This window comes from Cyrtonyx montezumae, unplaced genomic scaffold, assembly GCF_038088225.1.
Source record: "Cyrtonyx montezumae isolate F1298 unplaced genomic scaffold, pur_monq_1.0 scaffold_32, whole genome shotgun sequence".
Lineage (NCBI taxonomy): Eukaryota > Metazoa > Chordata > Aves > Galliformes > Odontophoridae > Cyrtonyx > Cyrtonyx montezumae.
The window spans coordinates 1,645,170-1,670,046 of NW_027072037.1; the positions used below are offsets into that span (position 1 = coordinate 1,645,170).

At 49.3% G+C, this 24,877-nt stretch overlaps 4 protein-coding genes across 4 annotated transcripts in view; 2 read left to right on the forward strand and 2 right to left on the reverse strand.

Moving 5' to 3' along the window:
- Positions 1 to 856: 856 nt before the first annotated feature.
- On the reverse strand, positions 857 to 4,506 carry HIGD1A (HIG1 hypoxia inducible domain family member 1A). Its single transcript, XM_065744833.1, has 4 exons — positions 4,377 to 4,506; positions 4,188 to 4,295; positions 2,621 to 2,755; positions 857 to 1,950 (listed from the first exon to the last, which is right to left on the reverse strand). Exons 2-4 carry the CDS (start codon positions 4,288 to 4,290, stop codon positions 1,901 to 1,903), a joined length of 288 nt encoding a protein of 95 aa, XP_065600905.1. The 5' UTR covers positions 4,291 to 4,295; positions 4,377 to 4,506; the 3' UTR covers positions 857 to 1,900.
- Positions 4,507 to 7,811: 3,305 nt separating this feature from the next.
- On the forward strand, positions 7,812 to 10,867 carry ACKR2 (atypical chemokine receptor 2). The gene is made up of 3 exons (XM_065744946.1): positions 7,812 to 7,844; positions 8,395 to 8,452; positions 9,756 to 10,867. The coding sequence occupies exons 1-3, from the start codon at positions 7,812 to 7,814 to the stop codon at positions 10,865 to 10,867; spliced, it is 1,203 nt and encodes a 400-aa protein (XP_065601018.1).
- Positions 10,868 to 12,012: 1,145 nt separating this feature from the next.
- On the forward strand, positions 12,013 to 13,681 carry LOC136053880 (7-alpha-hydroxycholest-4-en-3-one 12-alpha-hydroxylase). Its single transcript, XM_065744836.1, has one exon. It carries the CDS (start codon positions 12,042 to 12,044, stop codon positions 13,572 to 13,574), a length of 1,533 nt encoding a protein of 510 aa, XP_065600908.1. The 5' UTR covers positions 12,013 to 12,041; the 3' UTR covers positions 13,575 to 13,681.
- Positions 13,682 to 17,566: 3,885 nt separating this feature from the next.
- Positions 17,567 to 24,877, reverse strand: part of OBSCN (obscurin, cytoskeletal calmodulin and titin-interacting RhoGEF) — a 172,546-nt gene continuing 165,235 nt past the window's right edge. Inside the window, exons 112-122 of the mRNA XM_065744974.1 lie at positions 24,265 to 24,387; positions 23,930 to 24,040; positions 23,667 to 23,834; positions 22,855 to 22,977; positions 21,898 to 22,068; positions 21,292 to 21,406; positions 20,419 to 20,658; positions 19,483 to 19,706; positions 18,962 to 19,037; positions 18,323 to 18,472; positions 17,567 to 18,215 (exon numbers count right to left, since the gene is read on the reverse strand). Coding sequence (XP_065601046.1) covers positions 18,038 to 18,215; positions 18,323 to 18,472; positions 18,962 to 19,037; positions 19,483 to 19,706; positions 20,419 to 20,658; positions 21,292 to 21,406; positions 21,898 to 22,068; positions 22,855 to 22,977; positions 23,667 to 23,834; positions 23,930 to 24,040; positions 24,265 to 24,387 — 1,679 coding nt within the window. The 3' untranslated portion in view covers positions 17,567 to 18,037. The remainder of the gene's footprint in view (positions 18,216 to 18,322; positions 18,473 to 18,961; positions 19,038 to 19,482; positions 19,707 to 20,418; positions 20,659 to 21,291; positions 21,407 to 21,897; positions 22,069 to 22,854; positions 22,978 to 23,666; positions 23,835 to 23,929; positions 24,041 to 24,264; positions 24,388 to 24,877) is intronic.

Consider the following 24,877-nt stretch of genomic DNA (forward strand, 5'->3'; position numbering starts at 1 on the left):
CTGAATCAAAGCCAGCAGAGCAATCACATTACGGAGGCTGAAAGGAGTGCAGGCAGGCTGCCACTCAGGTCCGTCCCCGGGCTTCAAAGGAAGGTGCTGATCCCCCATGCTGGGACTGATGGTGAAACAGAGATCCCTGTTTATCCTCACGCTCCCTTTGGGCACCAAGAGCGTGGCTTACAACCTCCCCTCCAGTTTCCAAACCCTGGGTGGTAACACTAAAGCAACGCTATTGCTATTAAATGCCTACACCCCTTTCTCTGTGCCTAAGGTGATCTGCTTCCCGGTGTGTCCCAGCCCTCTCTCCTGTTTAAAATCGAGCACACCCTCGGTCCGACAAACCCAATCGCTACAGCTCCCAACGGCACGCCCAGCAGAGAGCGATTAGCGCAGGGCCTATCTCACCCCGAGGCAGCGAGCAGCCCGATGAAGGACAAAGCGCATCTGCGCGTCTGCCCGTGAGGAACTCCACCCAGCACCAAGCACCGCTGGGGGTGAGTTCCGCCTTCCGCCCCGAGGCCGGCGGAGGAGCGCTCGGAGCCCGCGTTGGCGCGGCCCTCCCCGTTCCCATAGCAACAACGCGGCGGAGGAAGGAGCGCGGCCGCGCATGCGCACCGAGAGAAGCGCCGCTCTCCACAGCGCGGCCGCCATCTTGGCACCCTGAGCTGGTGGAGGAGCCGGCGTCTCTCCCTTCTGGGAGAAAATAAAGAGGACGGTGCACGGCTAAACGCGGCGGAGCAGTCTCCATCTGCCCTTCACGGGCAAGGAGCGGCCCTGGAGCAGCTGGGGGAACGCTTTTCAGCTCTCAGCACACCCCTCCCCAGTGCAGCCCCGCAGGAAATCCTTACACAAACGCTGCAGTGCTCTCAGCTGTTTATTCACGTTGCATCACACGCTGCTCCCTGCGACAGATCACGCAGGGGGAGGGCACACCTTGCTTTGTTGTAGACATCATCTTGGCACGATGGAATGTAGGCTAGTCATACAAAGTCAGGGTTGTTAGCTTTTTTTTTTTTTGCTTTTTCCATTTTATACCAGCTCACTTCATCAACACATTTATTTTTTGGGACTGCTGTGAAGAGATACAAGGGGTTCCTGCGTAAAAAGCACACTGGCAGTTGACAAAGGTTTTACACCTCACCAAAGGGGTTTTTCCAGATGCAAACGCTTCAGAATTCCTATGAGGAAAGGTTACTGTGTAAATCAGAGCTAGATCCCACTTCAAAGTGGCAAAAACAGACATTTTAAATGTTACATTTAAATATTACCCAGAAGAACACTAAATAAAGTTACAAAATACAGTAGTCCAAAGCTCTGAAAGCCTATGGTAAAAACAGGGAGACTGTGTCTTCATTAACAATGAATAAATATAACATTTAAATAGCTGAAACACACTGAATATCTCACGCCTTAAATAAAAAATAAAATAGATGTTTACAGATCTCTCTATTTCAGAAGTCAGTGCTACTAGAAGCTTCTAAATTACAAAGCTGGAGGTTGGCAAATTCCCCGGGCAGAGGTGACATGAAAGCACAATGCTGTCTTACAGACACAGCCTCTGCACCCTGGCTGAGGCCTAGCAAAGCTAGCTCAGATTCATCATTTTGGGCAACAGCGGCGAGAGAAGTCACCAATGGTAGGGCTGAGTAAAACAGCCAAAGGGACAAAAATGGGTGTCCTAAAAAGCAGGGTATGGCAGTGCCAAAGACAACCAGACTGCCATTCACATACACCTAGTACACCATCAGTTAGGCTGCCAGCCTCAGAACAATGTATCATATACAAAAATAAAGGGCAATTCTCTAAAACATTAAATTTTTTTCCTCAAGAACCCTTCGATATGAGGTTTATAGGTGCAGTACACAGGCCACCACCGGGACAGATTTAGGTCATCCTTCTATTACTCCTTGGGCTTTACCACATACTCCCGAAACATGGAGTACAGCACACCTACATGACAGAAAAGAAACAGTATGAGAAAAAGAAAGCTGGACACAGATCCAGAGCAATATAAATAGCATTTCCCTTCCTCTTCTATCATCTAAGTTTTGTTTGGTTGGTTTTTGTTTGTTTTAATTAGCCATGACGAACACTGCAGGCTTTTTTTATATACAGATATTTTCCTTGAGTGGATGTATGCAGATCCTCAGCCAGCTGTAGCCTGTTTTGCAGCCAAAGTCGAACTTTGCTCTTGCACTTTATTGGGAATGCAGTGCAGAGAAGCAGCATTTCATGGGATACACATTCAGTGCATATGAACAGCTGAAATACTTAAAGAGGGCCTCAGTGTACAAATCCCTCAGCGCATTCAGGGACAATTCTAGTCCTGAAAATAACATCACTGTCTATGCAAGCTGACTTTCCAGTGCATTAAGTTCAGAAATGACATGTTTGCAGGGGAAAACATTACCAGCAGGTGTTTTTCTTTTCTTAGCCTCTCATTTCAATATCCCCAGAAGCTTCCCGCATGTCAAAGTAGTTACAACCTTGACTCTCAAAGCTAGTGGAGTTTAATACTCAACGCATGTACTACAACACCGACCAGCAGGAAAAGGGGTGCAAGAAGGTCTCCACAACCCACGGTGCACACGTCAGGAACAACTCCCTGCTCAGTACGTACCACACGTTATTGCTCCCACAACGAAGCCCTGTGCTGCCACGCGCATGTGGATGAGGTGAAGCGACATTTTTGTGTTCCCCCGGTGCTTCAGTTTGTACAGCCCGTAGCCCACCACCACGGCAAAGCCAGCCATCCCTGCAAAGGACAAAAAACACCCGTGTAAGGAGCACCTCCTGCATCTTGGTGACTTTGCTCTGCCTCCAGAAGTCCTGAGAATAAGCATCTTTATTGTCTAATGGCTCTGTCCTTCCCACTGCTTTCCACCTCATTTAAATCACAGGTCAGCAGGGAGGACAGTGACAATTTCCAGAGGTGTTAAAACACAGCAGCAGAAACTCAGAGATCATTCTCCAGGTGTCAGAATTGCTTCGATAATTCTCAGGAAGCAAAAGTGCTGCTTGCTTTCTTGGAAGGAAGCTCACACTCAAGCAAACTGCTCAGCTTTGGCTGGGACACCCAGAGCTGCTGGCGCGTGGACGTGTCCTAACACATCACCTGCCCACCAAGCATGTTATTTTGGGTGTTGTCACACTTGGCCTGGGACACAAGTCATAAGTGCCCTGTTCCACACTTACAGGACAGAGGTTCAGCAAGGTCTCCTCACAGGGTTACAAAGCAAACAGCCCAGGCTGAGCCTTTTCCTGCTGGTACACAGAACAGCTCTCGCAGAAGAGCAGTGCACAGCAGCTCCCAATCCCTGCCACTTCAATCCACGTTTAGGATGATTACTTACATGGTTCAAGGAAGGCTGCCAAGTTTGAAGGGTTGTGTATGTTTTACTGCCAGAAGCCCAGACAGCTTGGCTACCTGAACAAGAATATTACCAGTCCCACCTGAGAAGCTAACCGCCTTTCTCTGTGCATGATTTACAGAATGGCTTCATTAAACACCAATTAAGAACAACAGTGCCTGCAAGCCAGCTCTGAAGCAGGGTGAGATATCTGCCCTGGGGGAACCCAGCCCACACAGCACTCCACTGAACCACAGAGCAAAGTCCTGCCACCACAGAAAGCAGAAGCAGTAATCAGCTGTTGTGGAACAGCTCACCCCAACTGACCTGCACACCATTTAAGTCCATTTAAGGCAGCTGGGAATCAAAGCATCTCCTGTCAGAGGCGGTTCCCAACCACGGGAAAGCAAAGGAGAAAGACCCAACCTTCAGCAGGTGGGATGAATCCCAGATGCCTGTCTGCTGTTTGGTTAGCTTCAGAGTCACTGCAGCAATCCCACGGCTGCCAGTAACTGCTTTACAGCGGCTGCCAGCCACACTCCTCGCCACATCACAGGATCACCTGAGTCCTTTTTCTTTGAAAATCACCTAAGGTTTGGGCTGTTGGTTTTTATTTTTCCTGCAGGTTCTGGGGTCGCTATTTAAGAGTGACCTCATCAATTTCTCTCTTGACACAGCAGCACATCCCACCCCAGGCTGTTACCGCACAGCGATCCCGCACGAGGAGATCATTTCAGAGAGGAAATCGTTTCTAAGCGATTACCCATTCACGCTGTGTGAGTGCGTTTGCCATATCGATTTGCCAGCCTATGTAAGCACATCCAGACCCAAGCTCACCAATCGGCACGAACGGCGTCTCCTTAAACTTCCGCAGCAGCTTCGACGTCTGGCTGGCTTCGGTCTCATACTCAGGATAAACAGGGTCGTGGCCGGACGACATGGTGCCTGCCGAGACAAGGCGTCCCCCGTGAGCTTTTACCCTCCTCCCGCGGGGAGAGCAGGAACCGAGCCCCGGCCCGCGCTGACCTTGCCCTACACCCGGGACACTCCGAGGCCTTCAAGGCCGCCCGTGAGAACCGCTCGGACGCGGACAAACCAAACCAGAAAGAAGATAGGGAAGAGATGAGCCCGGAAACCGCCCCGCAGCCCCCGCGCCCCGCGCCCACCGCTCCGCCCGCGCTGAAGTCACCGCTCCGCCCGCGCTGAAGTCGCCGCTCCGCACTCGCTGCCCGACACCGGCCGGCGTCTGCGGCACCAGGCTCCGCCCGCCCGCTCTGATTGGCTGGCGGCCTCGCCCCGACTGAGAACTACAGCTCCCAGAGCCCCGCGCGCCCGCCAATCCGGAGCCTTCACCTCCGCATCGGGGGACGGGGGGAGGAGAAGTCCTTATATGGACTGGGGGGGAAGCGTGACGTCATACAGTGGGAGTCCCACCCCCCCCCTCCCCCCTCTCCCCTCCCCCCCCCCCGGCCTGGATAGTGTTGGTTGTCCTCAGCAGCTGATGGACCCCATACTGAACGTATACAACCCCCTCCAAAAGAAAGAGACGTGGCCTCAGGGTCCGGAGCAGCTGCGCATGACCACTGAGAGGCCTGAGATGAGGGGCAGTGAAGCCGATGTCACCAGTGCTGTCCTCACCCGACTTGCTCCAGGACTTCAGCAGGGACAGAAGGCAGTGCCTGTGCTTGGCTGCAGATTGTCCTTGTTATTATTTGTCCTTAATATTTACTCTACCACTGAGAGCAAACAGGATTTGCAAAACCATTGGGATTTGGGGCTGAACTCAGCAAATTGTTGCATCCCCAAGAGCAGGTTTTTTTTAAGCTTCTGTTTTCAGGAAGCAAAATAGAACATAGTGTTTCCAACAGCTTGTTGGCTTTTTGCTTCAGAAACATCTTATGTTGATATAAAGCCATACTCAACATCAAATTGAAGTCCTCCAGTGTAAAGCAGGGCCCTACTTTCCCTCCATCTGATTTTTCTCCACCAGGCAGCGAATTGCCTTTTTTTACCTTTTATTTATGTTTATTTTCTAAATTTGAGCTCAGTCTGTCTCCTCCTTATATTGGGCCAGGGATTTTAAAGCCTAAGGACAGCATAGAAACCATTCCTGATTATGGAAGCAGTATCCAGGAGCATGAGCAAAAACCCCCTCAGATTCTGGAGGTGCCTAAAACCTTCCCCCGAATTTGGAGGCAATTTGTCAGAGCAAAACAGCAAAGAAAAGCTGAACATCACACCCTGTTCTTGCAAGCTAGGGCCCCAGGAAGAGCAGAGCCCTGTTTTTATAGCCAACAGGGAAGCAAGCAGCTCTGCTAACCCTTTCCTTCGTGCTACTGAATGTCCCTTAATGCGCTTTCCATTATTGATAATCTGGTTACGTTAATTGCCAGAGCCATTAAGGCTCTGCAGATAAAAGGAAAAAAATAATTAAAAAAGGAATCTGCAGTTACCAGCTCTCAAATGGAGTTAAAATCTGGTAATAAATGACAGCAAGGGCTGCTCTTGGCCATGGCTGTTACAGACACATTTAATTCCCTACAGCTCTGAGCTCTGTGCTCAAGGGTAGAAACTCAATTATAAACCCAAACTCACTTGGCTTTCATCACTGGGCTAACAGAGCTCCTGTCACCTGGAGCAGCCCCATCTGACCCTCTGCTTTTTGCTCCCTGCTAATGCGTACACTGCCCTGACATGCTCAAGGGCTTGTCCAGGCCTACAAGCATTGCTGCAGCAGCTATTTGCTGTAATTGACCGTGTAAATGGCTGACTTAGTTTCCTTTGGTAACATGAGTCTTACCTAGGCAAGAGAGACAAGCAGGTTTTGGTACTCCATGGGACACAGGCAGTACGGGGAAACACGTTTTGGTGCTAGGGCAGAGCTAGGGGGAGCTAGAGTGTGCTGTGAGAGACTCATAAGCTTTCCCTGGAAAGCGTTTTAAATCAGTAACATCTGTGTTTTCTGTTCAGAAAAAATTTTGGAGTAGTGGGCAAGGAAGTAAACAACAAAATGTGTCTCAGAGTACCAGAGCAAGTGCAGGGATAACACGGGGACCTGGCTGGTGGCAGCCCCAGTGCCTGAGCAGCAACATTTGACATCATAAGGAGCAAAGTTAACAAAATGAATAATACCAAATGGTATTGTCAACCAAGATACTTTATAGATGATGTAATTAAAAATATTATTGAGATGGAAAAGAGACAATTGAAATAAGAGAAAGGCTTACCTGTGTCCTAGGCTCACAATAAGAAACTCCAACAGAGCAACAATCAGAGAAAGATCCCTCCTAGTGGTGGTTGGCCCTTAAATGGGGTCTAGGAGAGGTGGAGTCAGACTCCACCCCTTCTGGTCACACAGGTGCATTGCCTTCACCTGTGCTCCCGTGGCTGACTCAGTGCTCACCTCATCTGACCCATCAGTGGTTCAGGCTGCAATTCAGCTGTTCCCATACAGACATCTGGCTGCAGTATGGTTTCCTGACATTCTCCAGCTGTTAACACTGGGTTTTCTGTTGATTGGTGCCTCTGTGAGATGCCATTTCCATCCCACTGTGCTTTGGGGTCGATTTGAGCCCATGCTATCAGCAGTGGTGGCACCACTGGTGTCCCTGTCAGCCACAGAGGTGCTGAGCAGGACGTGAACCATGGAGGTTCCTTGTTGTAAGGACTTATTGGAGATTTCAGCTCATTCTGAGGTCTCTGCTACTCTCCCATTAAGAACAGTGATATGGAATAGTGTCATAGAATTACAGAATCGGTTGAGTTGGAAGGAACCCTTAATGGCCTTTAGGTGCTGTCCCCTGCAATGAACACAGACACGCTCAGCTCCATCAGGTGCTCACAGCCCCATCCTCTGACCTTGAGTTTCTCCAGGACGCCCACCTCATATCTCTGTTCTTGAGATTTTACTCCCCAAAAGCTGTGCTGTTTTTTTCCACACAGTCCCCATCTGTGGAGCTATTTAGGGGACATGTAGACATGGCAATGTGGGATGTTGTTCAGTGACTGAACTGGGTAGGTCTTGGACTGTGGTGGATGTTCCCAACAATTAAATCTTTTACAAAAAAAAAAAAAAAAAAAAATTGGAAAGAGCATGCTGCCACATCTGGGGTTGTGACATGGCAAACCCAAGGCCAACAGGGAAAAAGAAATGAGAGGCAAGGAGGAGAGGGGTGAAGAAGGGTCATGGATGGATGGGGACAAACACGCATGGCAAAACGGAGGGAAGACAGTCGGAAGAGGCCGGTTACTTCTAAGCAAGCAGTTAGGCTGGGTAAGCCCGCTCTATCTCACCTCCTTACAAATCCTATCCCAGTTTTTTTCAGGGGTAGTGTCAGCACTGCAGTGCTGTGTCACCCACACTCTCCAAGAAAGGCATAATAGAGGCGGGTCTGAGGTCAAGTTCCCTCTTGCACCACTGAGAGGTTTGTTCCTAGAAGCCTGAGTCAAGCTTCAGGCATAATGGGAACTGCCCACCGTGGAGCAGCAGCTCTTGTAAGTGCATTTTCTCTTTTCCACTTGGAGATAATGGAAATACCTGGAGAGGTTCCTTCGGGCTGGGATTAATTTCAGAGCTCAACCCATGTGTTTGTTGGGGGGATTAATCGGTTCTTAGCTCTGCAACATGGGATACGGTGTGAATGTCAGTGCCAGTGCTGTATGGAGGAGGAACGACAGAGCCGGGGGAGAAGCATCTCAGAGGGCTGAAAGAGCCCCAGAAGTGAGGGTTGTGGGTTGCTGCCCCACTGTGGGTGCAGGCAGTGCTGGAGCTGTCTGGGAGTGTCACTGTATGTCAGAGAGGGTGGAAAGCTTTGGCTTCTTCCATGGACGCGTAGTCCAGAGTGCATTCAGCTGCAGATGAGTTTCCTCCAAAACATGAAGCAGAGAAGAAAAAAAGCTCATTCCCAGAAATTTTTCTTCGGTGCTGTCGTGCTGTGCATCCTTCACTACTGCCATCTGGTGCCACATGGTGCTCGCAAAGGGGTGGTGAGACAGCAGGAAAACATCAGAGCCCTGCCCCAACCAAACTTTCTTTCCTTTTCAGCCATCTCCAATTGCCTGGGATGGATACTTAGGTGATCTCAGACGTGGGATCACAACAGGTATGTCTGCAGCTTCGCCACTCACAGATCTCCACCGCAGGGACCCTCAGCACCCTGCTCCAAGCCTTGGGTGCTCTGAGATGCAGGGGCTTCTGCTTCAGCCCTTTCCAGGGAGCAGTCCTGGTTCTGGCCCTGGCTGCCTTTGGGAGTCTTAGTCATAAGTAGTGTTCATGTTAGCACATCCTGCCCTGGGGCCAGCAGCTTCATTTTCTCTTCACTCAGTGGTTCAATCTTAGGAAAAATAACTGGAGATTAGTCTTGATCTGTAAAACCCACTCTCACATTCATGGTACCATTGGGAGGTGGCTCAGGTAGATTTCATCTCCCACTGTGGGAGATTTCATCTCTTCAATGACAGACATTGCCCCCGTTTGGGTGATTTCAGGAAGATGACTTCTCGTGATGCTCTTGTGGTTGGAGTGTGCTTACGATCAGACTCTGAAATTAGGAAGTTCTCTCAATTATCAACCATTTCCCAAAGTCTGGACTGCAGCTGTTGGAACCATTCTGCAGTTCTGGGGTACAGGAAGAGCAACTCTAGTGCACTGCCTTTTGCAGGGACTTCAACCCACGTCTTGTCCCATGCTTTGATTCCTAGAATTGGCACAAGGAGGGGGCAGTGTTGTACCAAGAGCTGTTACTTTTTAGTATTTTGCTTCTGAGAGCAGTCCTACCAAGATAAAGGTGCTGGTGGCACGTTCTGCTTCACTGAAAAGGAGGATGTCAGGTTGGATAGTAGGAACAATTTCTTCTCAGAAAGAGTGGTAATGCACCAGCAAAGGCTGCCCAGAGCAGTGGTAGAATCCCAGTCCCTGGAGGTGTTCAAGAAAAGGGTAGCTATGACACTGAGGGGCACTGTCAGTGGGCATGGTGGGGGAAGGTTGGGGCTGGACTTGGGGATCTTAGTGGTCTTTCCCAACCTGAAGGATTCTGTAATTCTATGCCACTTTCTCTAGCAATCCTGGTGAACGCAGAGCAGTACACAGCTGGGTGTGGTGCTGGTCTTTGCATCATTTAGGGTAGAAACTTCCTCAAAAGTTTGCAGTGGTGTCAGAGGGAAGTGGTGAATCAGCTCAGAGGAGGCCATGCTTGTCATGCGTGGGAGCAAGAAAACCTAAAGGGTTATTTTAAATGTTTGTAGATGTCTGTCTCCATGCTGTAGACAACAGCCAAAGAGTGCAGGACATATGGCATGGATTTAAACCTATGAATGGAAGAAAACACTCTACATGTTCTTTTCCTGCAATTGCAATGACATTTTTTAATGCCCCAGTGGTCCCATTCTCTTGTCTTTTGCTTCTAGGCAGCCACTTGCCATACTCAGCTTCCAAGATGGCAACAACAGCTGCAGCCTTGCTGGATGGCCAAGATTACACTGCCAATTCAAGTGACTACCCGTACGAGTACCTGGATGAGGAGGATTACATGCTCTATGGCCTTTGCACCAAAGAAGAGGTGGTCTCCTTTAGCAAAATGTTCTTGCCAGCTTTTTACACTGTGATTTTCCTGGTTGGGTTCACGGGGAACGTTCTTCTATTTACTGTCCTCATGAGTGTCAGTAAGAAGAAGATGACCGAGGTGTATCTGCTGAACCTGGTGGTTTCAGATTTCCTCTTGCTGCTTACCCTTCCTTTCTGGGCCCTGTTCATTTCACAGTGGGTGACCTGGGATCCTTTGTGCCCAGTCTTAAATGCTATGTACATCATGAATTTCTACAGTGGTATCTTTTTTGTGAGCTGCATGAGTCTGGACGTGTATCTGCAGATAGTTCATGCTTGTTCTCCTCTCAGCTCCAAGATACGGAAGTCCTTCCTCATCTTGTTGGTGGCATGGGTCCTCTCCATACTCCTCTCCATTCCTGACGCCCTCTTCAGCAGCACGAAGGAAATGCACAACAAAACTGTCATGTGCACTCATGATTACGGCCAGAAACACTTATTTTGGAAAGTTGTCTTTCAGGTCACTCAAAACATCGTGGGTTTCCTTGTGCCTTTCCTCTTCATGGTGTACTGCTATTCCCACAGCGTGTGTGTCCTCACCACGTCTCGGGTGCCTGGCTCAAGGAGAGCACTGTGCTTCATCTTTACTCTGGTGGCTGTGTTCTTCGTCCTGTGGTTCCCTTACAACATTGTCCTCATCCTTCACTCCCTGCAATACATTGGGCTGATCCAGAGCTGTGAGAAGAGTAGGCAACTGGACTATGCCATACAGATCACGGAGAGCTTGTCCTTCATCCACTGCTGCCTCAACCCCGTGCTCTATGCTTTTGTGAAGAAACGATTCAGGTTGTACTTATGGAAGATCCCTCAGGCTTTCTGTAGGAAGAGCACTTTTGACATCCGGCTCTCAGAGACAAGCCACTCTTGCAGCAGATTCACTGCTCAGATAGAAATGTTGAGCATCAACAACACATGATAAAATACTTGCTGGCTTTTGCCGTGTGTCAAGGGGATACATTCAGACAGGCTCACACCTTTGCTTACCAGGAGAAACTACAGTAGGCACTTTTAAGTGGATCTGACCCATTGGGGGTCAATGAACTGTGTATGCCACATAGAAGTGCACTAAGCAGGACACTGTGTTTACCCAAGGGATGGATCCTTGATTTGAAAACAGTTTGATCATCTCAGCACCAGAGTTCAGAGCATTTAGCTGATGCTACAACGTGGTCTTCACTCCATGGGTCAGGTCAGTGGGAGGAAATGTGGAAGGGAAGAACAGCTGGGAAACAAGTCTGATATAGAGAGAGATCTTCATCTCCTGACCTACCCAGGGAGGGCCAATGGAACTTATGATGGGACACTTAGGGGAAGAGGTGAAGGTAGAGAAAATGAGGGGTGAACTGGGGAAGAACGAGGGTGGGAAAGTAGGGAGTGAGCTGAAGCAGCTTGCCCTGCGGATGGTCATCTCCTTGAATCCTTTCCCCTAACTCTCTCACCATGTAATGCCTTTGTATACCACATGAGGCTGCTGCAAGGTCCACGTGCCAGCAGCTGGATGCTGCACTGGGCACAAAGGACGGGGTCCCTGGCGTCCGCTCACCCCAGCAGGAGGCAGTGAGGAGCAGAAGGCAAAGTGAGTAGAGCCGTCGGAGCCCTTTCCTTCTTATAGCGTTTGAGACCAAAGTAGCTCAGCTCTGTCCATCCCCTCGGTCCCGTATTTACTTGCAGCAGCACTTCAAACATCTGCTCCTCCTTTCTTTTTTTTTTTTCCAGCCTGCATTGCATGTCTGTGACCTAATGTTAAAAACAGAATTTGCTGAGTGGAATTCTCCAAAGACCCCTTTTAAAAAACTCAGTGCAGCCCAGAAAAGGGGCGTGGCTTATGCTGCTGCAGAGCCCACGCTGACACCCATCCACTTTATGCAGCAGTCCATTGACTGCAGTAAACTCAAACGTACCTTTCACCTTAAAAATCTCCGTGTGTCAGCCAAGAAAAGAAATGACCTCACTCCAAATAGGAAAAACAAATAATCACTACCAATCAGGGCAGATGCTGTCAGCTCTGCCTCTGCATATCAGCTGCTGAATGGGAATAAAAAGCACTCTCCTCACTCTGGGCCATACCCCTGACCAGGAGAAGGGCTGCAATGGCATTCTGGGCAGCTTTTCTCTGCACCTTAATGGTATTGCTGCTTGGGGGGCTCTACCTCCTGGGAGCCTTTCGGAGACGAAGACCCAATGAGCCACCTCTGGACAAAGGCATCATTCCCTGGCTGGGTTACGCACTGGATTTCAGAAAGGACAGTTCAGGGTTTCTAAGTAAGATGCAGAGAAAACATGGAGATATTTTCACAGTGCTGATTGGAGGCTATTACTTTACCTTTGTGTTGGACCCCTTCTGCTTTGGAGCCATTGTGAAAGAATCACGGTCGAAACTAGACTTTGTGACCTTTGCAGCTAAATTGGTCCTCCGGGTTTTTGGCTACAAGACTGAAAAGTCTGTAAGGAGCACAATACATGCTTTTAGCACGAAGCATCTGATGGGAGATGGACTCAGTCTCCTGACGCAAGCAACCATGGATAACTTCCAGAAGCTGATGCTTTTCAAGCTGAGCTCAGGAGAGGAGAAGCGACCATGGCAAGAGGCCGGCCTCTTCCACTACTGCTACAACATTGTCTTCAGAGCTGGGTACCTGGCTCTGTACGGCACCGAGTCATACCAAACGACAGACAACAAGGAGAAAGCTCACGAGCAAGACCTCATCCACTCCAACCAGATGTTCACTGAGTTTCGGAAGTACGACCGCCTCTTCCCCCGCCTGGCTTATGGCATGTTGCTTCCCAAGGACAAAGCGGAAGCCGAGAGGCTTAAGAGGTTCTTCTGGGACACTCTGTCTGTGAGTAAGGGCTGTCAGAAAGACAATGTTAGCAGGTGGATAAGCGAACAAGACCAGTTTTTGGCAGGAATTGGTGTCCCTGACTACATGCGGGACCGCTTCAAGTTTATGATGCTGTGGGCATCCCAAGGCAATACAGGTCCTACTGCCTTTTGGCTCCTCTTGTATCTCATGAAGCATCCAGAAGCTATGAAAGCTGTGAAGGGAGAAGTAGAGAAAGTCTTGAGGGAGCATGGCCAAGAAGTGAAGCCAGGGAGCCCGCCGGTTAACATCACCAGGGACATGTTAGACCACACTCCTTTTCTGGACAGTGCTGTGGAGGAGACCCTGAGGCTGGTGGCAGCCCCAGTCCTGATCAGATCCGTCCTCCAGGACATGAGCCTGAAGGCGAGTGGTGGCACAGAGTACACTCTGCGCAAAGGGGACCAGGTGGCTTTGTTCCCACACCTCTCTGTGCAGATGAACCCAGAAATTCACCCTGAGCCTCACAAATTTAAGTATGACCGCTTTGTCAATCCAGACGGCACCAAGAAAGATTTCTACAAGAATGGCAAACGGCTGAAATACTTCAACATGCCTTGGGGAGCCGGCGTGTCCATCTGTCCCGGGCGGTTCTTTGCCACAGCTGAAATCAAATTGTTTGTGACCTTGATGCTGACTCACTACGACCTGGAGCTGGTCAATGACAAAGAAGAGGTCCCAGCCATAGATTTGAGCCGCTGGGGATTTGGGACCATGCAACCTGTTCATGATGTTCAGTTCAGATACCGGCAACGTGTCTGAGAAAGCCATGGTGTGCTGTTTGTTCAGATGTTGCTGTGAAATAAACCACCTGAGCTGATGGCTGCTGGATCTGTTTGGAGCCAGTGCCAGTATGTTCTCACTTGCTTAACAGTGTTGTGGCATTTATCTTTGTCTTACATCACCTGTTACCGTGTTCAGTTAGGTTATGTGATAAAAGCTCACCCGCACATGAGCAGGGGAGCCCAGAGAGATGATGGCACGGTGGAGGACCCCAAGTAATATCCTGCTGGGCTACTCCCTGCCCTTCACTAGGGCTGCCAGTCTGTTAGAAGCCAATTTGCACATGCCAAGAGGAGAATGGGGATGTAATAGCAGGTGGGAACCCAAATTAAGGACTACTGGGACTCAGCTGGGTCCCTTTGGGACTGTCCCACCAGAGTACCAGCCTCACAGCCCAGGCATGAGGCCCACTGAGATGTGCCACTGGGGACTGGGATTAAGGTGGGTTGCTGCTAAGGGGTGAGGTGTATTGTGAGGTGGAAAGGAGGGGCATGCGGGGATTGCACAGGGTTTATGGTGAGGTTATGGCTTGAGGAGGGAACCAAAGATGGAGAAAAGGAGGAATTTAGTTGTTGTGGGGAAGAAAGCAGAGTTGCAAGGGGTTAAATTGAGCAGGTGAGTGGAAATAGTCAGCTCACCCATACTCTTGCCTTTCCACACTGTACCCTATCTGCACAGCCTGTCCTAGCTTCTCATTACATCCCTTTCCTTAAGGACTGCCCTTCTGCGACGGGACAGCTGGGATCTGGTGCATGAACCTGATTCCTGATGTCCCCCCAGCTTTTCCTCGAGTCTCGTGGGCTGGTGGTATTCTCATGTAATGCCTCTTGGGGGTACCACTTCCCCTTTTTCTTTTCCTCCAGCACCCAAGGGAACATCAGTCCCCACAGAGGTCGTCACAGCACAATGAACCAACTTAATGCTGCACTGCCTTTGGAGGTTATCACAGAATCATGCTTAGGTCAGCATCCCTCCTGTGCTGGGGGCCCAGCCCTGGATGCAGTACTCCAGACTGCACCTCATGAGGGCAGAGCACAGGGGACAATCCCCTCCCTGCCCCGCTGCTGCCCCTCTGTTGATGCAGCCCTGGATGCAGTTGGTCTTCCATGCAGCAAGAGCACACTGCTGGCTCATGTCCACCTTTTTGTCCACCAGAACCCCTAAGTCCTTCTCAGCAGTGCTGCTCTTTGTGAGTTCTTCTCCTGTCTGCACTCAAATGTGACCCCGGTGCAACTCCCTGCACTTGGCCTTGTTCAACCTCATCAGGTTCTTGTGTGCTCACTTTTTGAGCTTGCCTGGGTCCCTCTGTTATGGATAATCAAAACCCACAACTCAAACATTTTATGTGATTCAGATCATCAGAGCCAGATTCTGCTTTCTGTTGTGAAGGACAGGGCTATGATGTTATTGCATACCGAGGTTACAGCAGTAGAAAACTCCTACAGAAACTCATACAGAAACTATCAAGTAGCAATGTCAGAGCCCCAAAAAACCACTCACATCTACCAGTAATAGCACAGGGCTCGACTGCAACACTTCTGATTCAACTCCAGAACCTTTCCACAACTCTATGGCTTTTCTCTCGTTTCTTTGCTCTGCTATCAAGAATCAATGAGCTGGAGCTCTTCCCAAGTTCTGGCCAGTTTCACAAACTTCCAAACTGGATGTTAGGAAACACTTCTTCTCTGAAAGAGTGGTCAGGCGCTGGGCCCAGGGATGCAGTCACTGACCCTGCAGGTATTCAAGGAATGTTTAGATGTTGTGTTGAGGAACATGGTTTACAGAGAATGACTGGTGATAGGTGGGCAGTTGGACTGCATGATCTTGTAGGTCTTTTCCAACCTTGTCAATTCTGTGATTCTATGATTTTGTGATTCCAAACCGTGCCCAGCAAAGCCTTGGGATAGTTGGAGAGGTCCAAGCTGTGGCAAGGGCTGTGCTGCCTGTGCTGCCAGCATGGCCGACCAAAGCAGCACATTTCTAAATAGTCTTTTGAAGAACCTTAATTTCCAGGAGAGTCAGACCCTGAAGCTGGTGCTGGTACCTCAACTCATGCCTTGAGACTTAAAATAAATTAAAAAATGGAGCTTCCTTGGGTGGTTTCTGGTGGTTTCTCCTCCTGCTGAAGGCAGAGATGCCCTAGGAAAAAAATAATCTGCATTTTAGTGCTTCGTTTTCTCATCTGTACTCCAGCTGGCGTGTGTTTTTTGTTATTGCTAGTACTGAGCTCAGGTCAGATTTGAGGGGTGGGTTCTGAACAAACATGGACTGCGTTTGGGAAAGAGATATCAAAATAATGACAATGACAATGGTTCAGCAGAAAAATCTGGCTTTAATTCCTTGTCAGGATAGATAATTTAACAAAACAGTATTGAGTCTGTAAAAGATTTCAGACATGCTCAAACGCATGCAAGTAGGAGAAGCAAAAAATCACTTAATTTCAGGAATAGTGTAAAAGCTCCAAATGGGTTAATCTGCAATCAGTGTTTATGCTTGGATGGGCTGGCCCCTGGCACCGGGCAGTCCGTCCCAAAGCGTAGCAGCAAGAGGAAAAAAAACAGCCTGTACCAACAGAGACCTTAACTGGTCCTGAAAAGCTCACAGACCAGACCTCATCACACTGCCTTCCATAACTCCTCGAAATCCAAGAGAACTGAGTGTGAAATCTGGCCCTAAGACCTTGCTTTTCTCAGGTGCACTGTGAAGACAGCATTACCTTGATGTTCAGAGATGTGCAGTCTGACGAATCAGCGTCTGCTCTGCACAGCACAGTGGGAACTGCTTTGCTCCCAGCTTGCTCCACACGGTGCAGGAGGAGCGTGGTGCTACAAGCTTCAGGTCCGGGGCAACAGGGGTTAAATGTGCTGGAAAAGGTCCCCAGTGGCCAAACATCATCGTGTCTAGTATTGAACTGTAACACAGTAGGAACTGATTTCCCATCCTCAGCCCTCTGAACACAGTGAGGTGTGGCTCGGGAAAGCCTCTGCTTAAATGCTGCATGTAGGGAAAACTCAAAAAAACCCAACTGCACCCATAGATACATCACTCACATCAGAGAAACCCAAAGGAACACGGAGGTTATAGGTACAAAGCAACGATGCAGCGAACGCCATCTGCCGCAGCACAAAGCGCTCCTCAGCAGATGTTGAAGACAGAGGACTGTAGGGTTCAGGATGCCCTGGGCTTTCCTGAAGAATTTGAAGACAAACTGATGTAGATGCAGTGAGGGGTTGTTGTAAAGTCCCATCTGACAGGTAGGCCAGTCATCTAGGTCTAATGGGAGATTTCAAATCCCCCCCCCCCCCCCCCAGAAAAAAACCCACAAGTTTTGTGGTGTCTGCACCCCACGAACCCCTTAAGGAACATGACCAGCTCCGTAGCGACAACAGTGCAAGAGCCCCAAGGTGGTTAACTTGAGCCCCAGGGAGAGCAGGCTACAGATCTGCACAGGATAAGGGTGGCACAGATGTGCAATTTATCAGTTACTGGAAAGCCCCAGTGCTGTTTCCCTCCCTGCACTCACCCCGTGCTACGGGTGCAATGTGCTGAGCCTGGCCAATGGATGTCACCAGAATCCCACCACCCGACCTTGTGTCTGGCACATGTCACAGACATGGCATCACAGGACATGTCACGTTGGGAAGGACTCAGGAGGTCTCTCGTTCAACCATCTGCTCACACTGAGCTGCTGAGGGCTTGGTCTGCTTGGATCTGTACACCCAAAGCCTTAGGATACGTTGCTGCCTAGCACCAGCCCCCAGAAACGCTGTGCTCTGCACTGTTTCCCCACAGTGAATCTTTCTGACTTCTTTTCTGTTTCCCCACTTCCACTATCACTTCCTTGGAGCTCTTTTCTCATCAGAGATGTTTTCCCCTTACAGGTGTTTTCCAGTTTCTTTTGGATTTTGCAGAACCACAGAACTGTAGGGTTGGAAGGGACTTCTGGAGCTCATCAAGTCCAACCCCAGGAGGCAGGTGGGAAGCCCACCAGTCCTTGTAGCAATGGGATAAAGCGGTCCAGTAACATCTGAAAGTGCATGGTGCTAGCATCCTGGAGCTGGGGCAGAAGTCAGTGCCCAGTGTTTGCACACTTGGAGTCTTTCTGACTTCAGGGAAGGATTTGCAAAGCTGCTCAGGGCTAGCAGCTAGTCCCATTGAGAGAGGCCTCTGCAAATCTTTCCTGCCTGTTCCTGGAAGCACAGAGCCAAGTGACCCACGTGCTGTTAAGTTACCGTCTGTCAGCTGAGCCACCTAACTGTTTGTATTTCAGCTCTTACCGTGTGGCAGTGGGTTAATTTGCTTAGCTATGCTATATTGCATTCACGAAGAACAAAGTCAGCTCGGATCAGCTGATGTGCAGTAACTCGACAGAACGGTTTGCTACCAAACGCCGAGAGCAGAAGGGGAGCGGGAGACGATCTGTGCCTGCCACCACATCCCCTTCACTGTGCAACCATGAGGCCGTACTTGGAGCACAGCAGGCCTCTTTTCTTTTCTCTGTCAGTGAGGAAATTCCTCAGTTTGGTGGTGGGAAAGGTAACCAGCGCTTGCTGCCTGTTGTCCAAACCTGTCTCCTGGAGCCATGGGCTCTGAAGGCACTCGGAGGCTGATGGTCTTCCCCTAGGATGAAGGGGAGAAGGTCAGTTGGGGTTCTCCCATTTGGGAGCAAAAGAAGGAGCGGCAGCCAGGATGTGCACAAACTGCCAGGGAAGCAGACGCTGCCTTACCAGGGATTTGCACACAAGGTGCTCTGGAGAAATGACACTGCTCCTCCGGAGAGACCCGCGTAGCACCGCGTGAGCTTCACCTTCCCCTTCCGGGCCGTTCTCAGGAACTCGCAGGGCACATCAGAGCTGACGGGGTAGTTGGCGCTCAGCCTAGCCCAAAACAAGAGAATCATCAGCACAAAGGGCATCGCCTGTGACGCTCCTTCTCCTGGGGATCCTCATCTGGAGGGAGGTCACGGCAGCGCACAGAAACATCTCATGGAGGACCGAATCCCAAAGGTCGGTGTTCTTCAGTGGGCTTCATGACTCCAGCTGCTTTTCTGCTTGGGGTAATGAGAATTTTCTTGTTAAAGTGGGTTTTTTTTTTTCTTTGTTTTTGTTTTTTTCAGAGGACCCTGAGCAAGAAATGCAGCTGCTGCTGGGCTGTAAAACCACCTCCTTATTCCACTTGGAGACATGGCTGGGACGGGGCATCCTTGCACGGTGCAGCCATCTCCACAGCCTCTGTCACATGTCTTTGGTGGCACTGCTCAAGGGAGAGGCTACTACAGAGCTTAATGTCTGAGTGGATACATCTCCCTTTGTTGATGACTCTGAAACTGCACTTCTAAAGCCAGGGGTAGGGGAGGACTGACTTACATGATGAATGCTGTGATTCCAACGGACCAGATGTCAGTCTGTGGGAGGGCTCCTTGCTCTGTCAGCAGTTCTGGAGCTAGAAGAGCAAATTGGTGTGAGCCAAGCTCCCCTCCAATGCTACAGCACAGAAGCCAGCACAAAAGCACCTCTATGCTTTGCTACCTTACTGAGGATGAAGAGGAAAATCTTTCTAGTACAGGGAGGTTGCTTGAACCCCTTGTTGGTCATGGCTGAAACGAAACCTTGAGAACATTAAAACCACAGGGCTTGCTGACAGTAACACTACAGCCTTGAGCTTAGCACACGTGGACACCAGCCAGAATGGCACTGGCCGTGACTTCTGGCTCTGTCCTCAATGGCCTGGGAACTGCTGTCACTGCCAACCATGCCCATCAGCTCACTGGGAAACTTCTTGCTGGGGCCAGCTGCAGTCTCAGTGCCTTGCCCAATGGCTCAGCCTTTCTGTTTACTGCAGATTGCATACAACATCAAGGGGTGCCGTGAATGAACTCTGTACTCACCCGTGGTTTCAACATAGTCCGTGCATTTGTCCATGGTAATGACCTTGTCTTGTGTGTAGAACTGTGCATTGCCAAAATCCAGGAGCTTCAGCAGGTTGGGCTCAGTGATGATCATGTTTTCGGACCTGAGATCCAAGTGCAGGATGCTGTGTGCGTGAAGGTATTCAAGTGCACTGAGAATCTGCCACAGGTAATCTCGGACCTCCACCTCTGAGTATGACGTCCTGGTAGAAGAAAGAGGATAGAAACCAGAGTGGTGTATCTACGTGCCCAAGAGCATTGTTCTGCCCACACTATCATCCTGCTCTGGTCGTCTGATCCAATGAGGCTCTTGAGAGCCAGGAAACAACTGCCCAGAATCCCATCCAAGCTGCCCACGAGCACCTCCAGGCATGGGATCCATAACCTCTCTGGGCAGCAGTGCCAGCATCTCACTGCCCTTTGACTAAAAGTTTCCTCCTAATATCTAACCTACACCTCCCTTCTTTTAGTTTGAGGCCATCCCACCTTATCCTATCACCTTCTGCCCACATAAAAAGTCGATCTCCTTCCTTTCTATAACTCCCTTTATCTACACAGAGATTTTTGCCCCTGTTGTGCGAGGCCTATGGATTTAAGAGGTTCAGGAGGCTGTGAGAGCCGCACATCAGAGAAAGCAGTGGTTGTGCAGAAGTCAGAATGCAGATCTGATGCCCACCATTCCCATCCTGTTAAATCAGAGGATTCCTGCAGATCCATTTTTTTGCCACTGTGAAAAGCAACACAGGGGGGAAACAAGGCTTCCTGATATTATGAGATATGTATAATGACAATTATGCAATGACAGCACACTGGGACAGATGGAGAGAGGTGATCCCACCTGACAAGTGAAGCAATACATGCTTTGCTACCTATGCCAGCCCTGATAGGAAAACTCATCCCTCCACTTATGATTACCGTAATGCCAAAGAATGGAGTAGTTCTGGTCCCACACACATCTCCTGGATCAACACCAGGTGCCGGGGGCTGACATAAGCTCCCTTCAGCTGAGCTATGTTGGTGTGATGAAGCTTCCTGAGGACCTGGTACTCCAGCAGCACGCTCTGCTTGTCCTCTTGCCAGTAAGGGATAATTTTAGCAGCTAAAGTCTTGCCGCTTACTTTTTCCCTGCACTGTCGGACGATGCTGAACCGCCCCCTGGTACAAAGGAACACAAAGGCAAGTTAAGCTTCTCTGCTACTCCTGGAAGAACCAGGAGCTTCTGTATTTCAAAATCACAAGGATCCCACGCTGTGTTTTTCATCCCTCCCCTCTATTGAGTTATTGCAGCAACTGTCACACTTTGCACATCCTCCTGTGTCTCTAAACTGTACAGTCACTTCAAATAGCCAGAGTGAAAACCTAACTCCCACGGAACAATGGTGTCTGGAGCAAGAGAACTAGCTCCTGTGGGCAGCAGCCCCTTTCTCTTGGCAGCAAGAGGATCCTGGATCCTTCTGGGACTTGATGCTGAATTTCTAGACAAAGAAAGCTGAATCCCACCCCCACGTCTGAAACCAGTCACTGCAAAGGGGGATGTAACAAGGAGAGGGGACTTTGTTAACTCTGGGATCACACCACAATACACTACAGGGCTACCCAGCATGTAGTGCTCGAACAGACCCTTTTGCTCTCCCAGAATATCCATGCTTAAATCCCACCACATCAAGGTGTTTTCACCAAGTACCATGACTCTAGCTGAGCAATTAATTGATCAATGTAATTTTTCTGAAGTCTAGCCACGTGCAGCACTTCCTGCTGGCTGGCTGAGTGCTCGGTTGGATCTCCTACCTCTTGATCTCTGTTTGGAAGGCATAGGTCTGGTAGGTTGGGAAAGGTTCGGGTGGTGCAATTATTTCACTCTCTTCCTCAGCTGCTGGGAAGTTCTGCGTTGCAGCAGGAAGCTCTGCGGAGAAAAAGTGGCAACGATTACATGGGAAAACAATTCTATGAGGAAACCAGAGCTTCTCCGAGCTGCCCTCCAGCACCTATGCACAAAGATAAAGGTGACAGCGGGGAGTTTTTTTTTCCCAAGTGTCAGCTTGGGAATGCTGGACATGTTGAGATGAAGGAGTTTGATGCTATGGGCTTTGGATGGAGTGACTGCAAAGTATGATTGCTGTTTAATCGTGGGCCAAAGGAAAACAGATGATTTAGGGTGGGTTAAAAATATCTCTGTGAACAGATTTTTACAGAGGACTCTTCTCCACTGGGAGGAAATTCCAGTTGGTTCATCCTTCCTCTTCTTGAAAGAAAACATTTTGTTGTAAGGATATTTTTTTCATGCAATTATGGATTTATTTATTTTAAGTGACTATTACGCAGTATTCAGAGAAGAAACAAAGAGTGCAATTATTTTGATGTGGGAGGAGCACAATGCTCTCCCAGTGCTCTTACCCAATTGGTCCTTCCCTGTGATTTTCACTGTGGCAGATGGGCTGCTGTAAGGGCCCATTCCTGCCTTACTGGTGCAGGCTATCCTGAAGCAGTAGGAAACGCCTCTGGAGAGGTTTCTGGCATAGTAACAGCAGTCAGCGATGTCAGCAGCCAGAGTCTTCCACTCCCCATCTGAGCCAAGGAAGACAGAAGAAAGAGATCAGGACTCATTTCAGACGGTCATTCATTGCTGTTGGTTGGTTGCTTGGTTGGTGGCTTTTGTTTTCTCGTTTCTTCTTTTCCAACTTAACTCACAGCATTGGTCATATGGAAAACCAGTGGAATCTCTAAGTGAAGGAAAAACTAATTTGATATGACCTACTTTTGTGTGTGGTGCAACTGGCTGTCAATGTGGCCAATACCTCTTCTGAAGTCAGCACTTTTCTGTTTGATCAGTCGAAGGTGTGACAACACTGCTTCAAGAGAATGGTGGAAATAGACCTCAAAAGCTCTGAACTAATACGGAAGCCACCTGCTTTATCCCTTTGGTTCTGTCTTGAATGCAACTGCAAGCATGAGGACAGGATTTCAGGGCATTAACACCCTCCTAAGCCAACCCAATACTTGAAAGTGGGGCCAAGTTCTCTCTGTTTTTATAACATTGAGGAGATGTCTTAGGAAGGTGAATCTGTAGGTTTGCCTTGCGACTAAAGTGTGAAATAGAAGATCAGCAGCAAACGTTTCATGTGATGCTGTGTGCCACACTTTGTCATTGCCACTGAAACATTATTCATACACAATCATTTCACTCCCAACTATGAACAACAGAGGTCAAATGAGGCTGTTTCTGGATAAAATTAATATATCCAGCAGGTAGAGAAGTCGTACAAATTGGGATTTAGGTCAGGGCTCAGCTGTAGGAGTTGGACTCGATGATCCCTTACGGGTCCCTTCTAGCTTGGGATATTTCACGCTTACCTTCACTCTTGCACTGGACAGTGTAACGGATGGAAGTGCTGGTTTCCACAGGTTTCCAGACCACCTGTGCTCCATCCTCGTACACCTCCATGATGTCTGGGGGTGCAGGGCTGGGAGGAACTTCTGTTGAGATGAGGCAAAAACCCAGCAACTGTTAGCTTTGTACAGACAGTGTTTCTGTGTTGCAGATATTCAAATATATTTGTGTTTGGATATATACACACATACATATATATATATGAAACTATTCCTCACAGAACAGAAATGTAACTGTGCCTAGTTTAAAATAAATATTAAGGTTTTGAAGTCTGATTTTATATCCATGTGTTTACTAGCTAAGTTCTGAATCCAGGAGGGATGTTAAAGTATGAAGAGGAGGGAATGAGGAGCTGTGGGTGCCTGGTGCAGGGAACCTGCTTTGGCAGGGGGGTTGGACTCAATGATCTCTTGAGGTCCTTTCCAACCCCTATGATTCTATGATCCCTGGAGGTACCCAAGGGGCCCTGGGTAGCCTGACCTGGTGGGGTTACCCAGCCCATGGCAGGGGTTGGAACTAGACGGGCTCTGAGGTGCCTTCCAACTCAACCATTCTATGATTTTACAAATTATCATTGCACAACGTGCCACGCTACCAGCTAGCAAGGGCTGTGGACTACAGCAGGCAAGGGAGAAACTTCCCCCTGAACACATCTGCAGGAATCTCACCTTGCAGGTGCTTTACAGGGACAGAAGTACTGCCATCCCTACACTTGGGTCTGCCTTCAGCTTCAAAACCAGCACTTACAGCATAAAAATGTAGATCCTTTTGTTACCTGCTTTCCTTACAACACAAGAGGTGGATGCTGAGCCCAGGGAGCTGGTAGCCACGCAGGTGTAAATGCCAAAATCCTCAGCACTGACAGAGAGAATAGTTAACAGCTGGAAGTGCTTGAGTGTGGATGAGATGAGGATCTGACTGCTGCTGTGGATTGGCATCCCATCTGTGAGGCATAATATATGAGAAATAAGTACCCTGCCAACGTATCCAGAGATGACACCCCATCCAGGAGGGACCTGCAGAAGGATGCAAGCTCACCTCTGAACCAGCGGATGTGCAGGGAGGAGTGAGGGGCCGTCCGGCACGACAGCGTCACGCACTGTCCTGCTGCGGCCGCCTGGTCCAGGAGCTCCTCAACGAACGAGGGTGCTGCCAAGGAGAGACAAACATTGACACAGGATGTCCAGGAGTGCTACGTGGGGAATAGGTGCGAGAAGAACACTGAAAAACACTTTTATTTAGTCAATGAGTTAATGTTTTGTTCATGCCCTGGCATTCTTCTGACTGTGCGTTTTCAGAGAAATATGTGGCACTCGAGCACAGAGGCCCTGGTCAGTTCCACATACACAGCACTGCTTATGCACCAGCAATACCTTTCTCTTTTGGCATGAGGCTTGGTAATTTGAATGAAGGAAGTCCCGATTTCCACTTCAGAGATCCTTCAGCCCCCGTTAAGGGCTCTTTTTCGACTGCCTCACTTCCCAGCTCTCCAAACTCTGTTTCAGAGAAAAGATGAGAAGTCATTCAAGTCCGTCGTTCTTTATCATCTAAAGCAGACAGTTCTGCCATTCACATGCAAATAGCTCAGCAGTGAGGGGCATCCTTATCAACGAGCCTATGGTCAACAGGCCAGGCTGTGACAACCATCACAAGGAAAATGGCAGATGGGGAGAGCATGGGATACTTAGGAACAGCGGAGAAACAAGGACAGGTTCTGTTGTCCATATCTAGGAACAACAGAGAAGTAAGGACAGGTTCTGTTGTCCAGACTTGAGTATCACCAAGGCAGGCAGCCAGAGTGAGTTTACCAACTTTGCCCAGTCTTAAACATTTGTCACGGTCAGATGATAACTGTAGAAGGTGACTGCAGGGATGAAGTGCCATCCAGCCCCAACATGCTTTTGTGAAGTTCAGGCAGGGGAATTTCAGCTGCTGCCATCAGCAGGCTAGCCTAGCTGACTCTGCAAGTAAGTGAGTTTTGCAATG